The sequence below is a fragment of the Zingiber officinale genome, chromosome 7A, assembly GCF_018446385.1.
Source record: "Zingiber officinale cultivar Zhangliang chromosome 7A, Zo_v1.1, whole genome shotgun sequence".
Taxonomy (NCBI): domain Eukaryota; kingdom Viridiplantae; phylum Streptophyta; class Magnoliopsida; order Zingiberales; family Zingiberaceae; genus Zingiber; species Zingiber officinale.
The window spans coordinates 116,394,982-116,400,828 of record NC_055998.1 but is presented as its reverse complement, the minus strand read 5'-3'; the positions used below and the strand labels follow the sequence as shown (position 1 = coordinate 116,400,828).

Sequence of the window (5,847 nt, the reverse complement as noted above, 5' to 3'; positions counted from 1 at the left end):
GCTGTCTAGACAATGTCGCGTCTCGCACCTCTAAGCACCAGATTCAGATTTAGGGGCCGCTAGCATAAGTATGGGCCGATGCTAGGGCCTGTGCGATGACCATCTCACCGGGGGAGCTTGTGAACATCCATACCCAGATGACCACTGGGGTACGTATATTGCCTTTACATTTACTTGCTTTAATTCATTCATCACTTACAATCTTATTGTCGCTGTAGTATTGGGTCGAGAGTTTGGTCATGTGCCAAAAGCTAGCATTTTTAGAGCACGAAGTCCAGCAGCTTCGCACTCCGAGCGGCACCTCCGAAGCCTCCCGTGCTCAACTTGAACAGTTGACCGCCGAGGCCAATCAGCTAAGGGTCGATCTGCAGAAGAGCTCCGAGCTACTACAGGAGGAAAGGAGCAAGAATGTCGAATAGGCTACCCAACTGGCGAGGCTCGACAAATAGGCAAAGTCCTTCGAGTCGAAGATCGATTCGGCCAATGCCAGGAAGCTCTGAGCAATTGAGGACTTGGATATTAAAAATAAAGAGGCTTGGGTCCAGCCTCAGAATCTGAAGGAGGCTAAGGCCGTGCTGAATGTCGAGAGGGAGAGTCGATTGGCAGAGCTGTTGGTGCAATTTGCACTAACAGTGTAACTCAAGTTTTGATGAATGACAAGTAAGTTAAGTTAGGTGTTTTATGATCTAATTATGTTACCAAGTGTGCAGGAATTGACAAGTCCAAAGGATCGGCCACCAAGCTAAAATCCAGCTAGGTTCGTGGGACCGGATAGCTGGTGCGAAGTCCAGATAGGTCAACAGACCGATTGGATATCTGGCAGAAAATCCAGTTGGGTCTGAAGGACTGGACAACCTATAAAAGTCCAGTTAGGTCTACGGACCGGACAACTGACATGAAGACATGGTGGGTCAGAAGACTAGTCAACCGACTGCAAGATGGTAAGTAAAGGTAACTCACTGGAGGAAAGTGACTTTGTGAGGATGTGTCCCGGTTGAGGGACATTAGGCGTCGGTCCAGATTAGGTCAATTTTGAATCCCTAAGACCTTGACTAGTTCTTGGTCTTAAGAGGGCATGAGCTAATTACTACTTATTATCACTATGCTAATCTTGTTTTCCAGGTTAGATGTTTTAGTTTGGACTAACACAACTTGCAAGGCAAAAGAAGCAAAAAGCCTTCGGATGAACAATACCCGAAGGCGCCTTCAAGCATTGGAAGGCACCTTTGCATTGTTCATTGAAGGTGTCTTCAATGGCTTAAAGGCGTCTTCCAAAGTATAAAAGTTGATAGATTCAGTGATAAAGCTTTAGCAGAATTCGGGATAAGATTTGACCCATTGGAGATACCTTCAATGCCTATGGAAGGCGTCCTCCATGGCCTTTATAAGCCAGTCTCAACTAAGCTTTTCACAACAACTCATATACGAGCTACTACATGCTAATTCGAGGTTCCGACTGCTCCAACTTCCTACTATGACTTTGCTGTGAAACTGCTACACTCGACGACTGCTTCGAAGACTTTTGATCGTGATCGGCAGACCGACACCGACATACGAGCGCTTTCACTTCGATCCCAACGTGTTGATAACAAAGTTAAATTTTTGTATTTAATTACTGAAAAAGGGTAGTGTAGTCTGTTACACTTGTCTTACATTCTTTGTACTCGATTTCCTCTTTTGGAGGTATCGGAAGAAGTATTTTAGTGGATTACCCATTGATAAGTCCATAGGATCTGGGTCTTGGAGTAGGAGTCGCCGAAGGCTCTGAACCAAGTAAAATTGATCGTGTTTTCTAGTATTCTGTTTCCTTACTTAATTTTCACTGCGTACCTTAATTTCAAAATGAAAAGAACAAGATTTTTAAAACCACGTGATTCACCCTCCCTCCCCCCTCACGTGCAACTCGATCCAACAAGGTACACAATATTTTCAAAGGAGGAAGAACGCCGAACAAGCTACCCAATTGGCGAGGCTCAACAAACAAGTCAGCTTTTTCAAGTTGAAGATCAATTCGGCCAACTCTAGGAAGCTCCGAGCAATTGAGGATCTGGATATTAAAAATAAAGAGGCTCGGACTCTGGCTCAGAATCTGAAGGAGGCTGAGGTCGCGTTGAATGTCGAGCGGGAGAGTCGATCGGCAGAACAAGTTGCGATGAAGGTTCAGTTTGCCGCCAAGGATGCTAACTTGGAGTCGTTAAAGGTCGAGTTGGAGGCATCCCGACCGACCATCCAAATTTATCAAGATGCAGAGCTTGGTCGATTTGAAGTCCTCAAGCGGGATTATTTTTTCTCGGACACTTTCAATGATCGGTTCACGAACTGAGTGCTTCGCCTCTTCAATTACATAATTGATGGGACTTTTGACTAGTTGAAGGACGATGGCTATCTCCCTTCCTCGCTGACCAACAAGGTTATCAACCGATAGAAGCTGATCGAGTTACTCCCCGACTACATGCTTGATTATCTTGAGTAATCTTCATTTTTGCCTTCTGGGGTCGCCTTGTGTATTTTCTTTAGATGTAGAAAAATTTTCTAAGTGTAAATGAATGTATCGCTGTTCGACATTTCATCTTTTTGTCAAACTGTGCAAGTGCTTATTGATGACTTATTGTTTGGTGTTTCGTCACTTTATTACCTTCTTGACTTTGACCTCCATGTTGGCTGTTGTCTTCGTCCTTTGACCAACACTTAGTGTGCCCCCCTTTATCACTATATCAATAACCATTATAATTTTATAACTGCTATAATACATACTTAAATATTCAAATATACTAAATATTAGTTACAGTTTTGTAGCTGAATATATAGGTAAATTGAATATAAGTTTTAGTAAATATTAAATCATGATTATTACAATACAAATTCAATCAACTCATCTAACATTTAAGTTGTACTACATACAAATCCATAATTGTTATATATAACAACTATAATTTTATATATAATAACTATAATTTTATACCTGTCATAATACGTCCAATCAATTTAAAATTTAAACAAGAAAATCAAATGAGTGATAATAAAGAAAATAATATTAAATAATATATAAAAATAATTTAATATTCATACATGGCTAAATAGTGGTGTGGTATGTTTTTATGATAAAAAATCAAACATGACAAGTTTCTTCCATGATTTAAAAAATTCTTTTTAATGTTTTTCCAATAATAATAGTACAATTATCTAACTTGATCTCCACAGTACATAACAAATAAAAATTAGAAGTGATAAATTTATTAATTATAATAAAATGGAATATGCTCTTATGTCCTTTAATTTTTTTTCCCCATCCCATAGTCATTTCACGGTCACTATAAATTACAATTTATCTTCTTTTATATAATTCGTAGGCGGACCAGAGCATGTTTTGGACGAGCGCAATTAACAGCCAGTGACATTATCACAGTTGGAAGCTGCCTGAAGCAAGCGGCCATTCCACTTCTCCAAGTATTTATTTATTTATATTTTATTAATCAATTTATACATTTTATAAAAGATAAAAATTAGTGGGCGTCAACACCAATCTGTCCGTTATCATCGCTAAGTCGCTAGCAAACCACCTGTGCATATTTATTTTTATTTTTATTTTTATTTTCACACTTTGCTCTCTAACTAATTAATCTGTTAATTATGAAAATACATTAATTGCCTTTGAATATTGTCTCCAAGTCTAGAAAGGTTGTCCATGGCAGTCAATTAAGACTAAGAATGCTGAAAGATATCGACCACCCTCCAATTTAATTAGATCATAACATGACTTGTCGATCACATGCTCCATAATTATTTTACAAACATAATATAGAGTTTGAGTTAAAAAATACAAAAAAAAACTAGGGGAAAATAATCATAAATATTGGTTGGTGATATGGTGTTGTTGACGATTACATTACATGAGAGAGCAGGAGGAGGTTGAAGGGTCCTCTTCACAGTAGAATTGGTATGTGTTGTAAGGCACAGGGTAGTAGTAGGGCGCCGGCGCCTGCGGGTAGGACACGGCCGGAGGCTTCTCCTCCGTCACCCTGCCGCAGGAGCAGCACCTGCACCAGCCATGGTAGTTCTCCAGGTACGGCTGGTGGCAGCAGACTGGCCCCGGCGGCCAGAAGACCAGGTACGGCGGCGATATCACCACCGGCTCTTCCTTCTTCTTCTCCTCTTTCTTCTCTTCTTTCTTCTCCTCTTTCTTTTCTTCCTTCTTCTCCTCTTTCTTCTCTTCTTTTTTCTCCTCTTTCTTTTCTTCTTTCTTCTCTTCCTTTTTTTTTTCTTCTTTCTTCTCTTCTTTTTTCTCCTCTTTCTTCTCCTCTTTCTTCTCCACTTTCTTCTCTTCCTTCTTCTCCTCTTTCTTCTCCACTTTCTTCTCTTCCTTCTTCTCCTCGATGTTCTTGATCACTCTCCCGGCCCGGCACTTGAGCTTCCTGGAGACCCTCTCGGCGTCGAACACGCCGGAGACCACCACCGTCCCACTCTTCTCATCGAAGGAGATCACCGTGATGTTCACTTCATCTAAATATATAACCAACGCGAATTACCAAGCTTAATTATTCTTAACTATTCAAAAACGGTCGATCGATAATATACGAATTACCTTGAAGCTTGCCCAGAATCCTCCTTATCTTCTTGTTGCACTGGCCACATTCCAGATCAACTTTCAAGATCAACGTAGTGTTCTACAAATTAAAGAAACCAGTAATCAGACCTCTGCAGAATCTAACCGAAGGGACAAACAAAAAAATAAAAAAAACAGAGGAAGTGAAGAATCGCCGACCTTCCCTGCCATTTCTCGAGTGGCTTTTGAAATCGTTGCGATGAAAGGAGAGAAATGGTGCTATATAGCCGTCTTTTTTTCCACCAAAAGCAGCAATCAGAGAGGCAATGAGGGGTAGTAGTGCTTTGGGTGCCCCACAAGATTAAACAAAGCGGACAAAATCTGAGAATCATAACTTGAAATTGATATAAAATAATTTGGCAAAATGAATTTTGGTCAAATTAAAATACAGTATAGTGCTAGGACCCAAACAATATATTGATACATTGATGTCTGATATGTCGTAAACAATTAATTTCCAACCATCCAACTAATTTGTCCTCTAATTATTTGTTCCGTATCAACTAAAATAATAAATTCATTTTCAGCTTATTGAATTATGTTCGGAGTTGGTGCACTTGTTAATACTAAAAAAAAATTATAAGTGTTCGAAAACTTTGACTTGAGTTGCGTGTACATAAAGTCATGATTGAGATGACTAAATGATGAGTAAAAGGCAATCCTAATTAGAACAAACTCGACGACAATGTGATTAGGTCGGATTAATTAAGTTAGGGGCCATGCAATATTTGTTTCACGGTTAGATACAAATTGTCTCATTACAACTAGCAATTTAAGTTGTGGGATCAACACCAAGTCTTGGCGTTGTTTGGTCCATATATAATTGAATCGAGATGTGACTTTATGAGATGACACATTAACTATAGCTTTGAACGAGAAAGAGTAGAGAAAGGGTGTGATTATTCTTGTTGCAAAAAAAAAAGTGACGAAGACATTAATTATTCTTATTCCAAAATCCCAATTTCCAAGATCAACGATGTTTAAAAAATAGTAATTGATTAAAATTTATCTTAAAGGCAATTAACACACGGTTTGGGAGGAGGTGAAAGAAGGATAAATAAGGGAAAGGGGAAGGGAAACTTTGAACATGTTTGAAAAGGAGTGAGTTAAAGGAAATGAAAGGAAAGGTAGTGATTGATAAACTTTAGCTTTCCTTACTCATGAAAAGATTGATTTTCTTACATCCTAATTTAGGGTTTAAAGGAGGGGAAGGGAATATAAAATATTTTTTTATTCCAATCTTA

General features: G+C 39.1%; 1 protein-coding gene across 1 annotated transcript; it reads right to left on the bottom strand.

Annotated features, from left to right (window-relative positions):
* Nucleotides 1-3,709: 3,709 nt before the first annotated feature.
* Nucleotides 3,710-4,914, bottom strand: LOC122000401 (UPF0329 protein ECU05_1680/ECU11_0050-like). Its single transcript, XM_042554814.1, has 3 exons — nt 4,763-4,914; nt 4,583-4,664; nt 3,710-4,500 (listed from the first exon to the last, which is right to left on the bottom strand). The coding sequence occupies exons 1-3, from the start codon at nt 4,772-4,774 to the stop codon at nt 3,887-3,889; spliced, it is 708 nt and encodes a 235-aa protein (XP_042410748.1). The 5' UTR covers nt 4,775-4,914; the 3' UTR covers nt 3,710-3,886.
* Between the last annotated feature and the right edge of the window lie 933 nt (nt 4,915-5,847).

What these genes read in the sequence shown, in the direction of transcription:
- LOC122000401 (XM_042554814.1), bottom strand. An exon ending in GATTCTGGGCAAGCTTCAAG is followed by an intron (nt 4,501 to 4,582) that starts GTAATTCGTATA and finishes TTATATATTTAG; the next exon opens with ATGAAGTGAACATCACGGTG.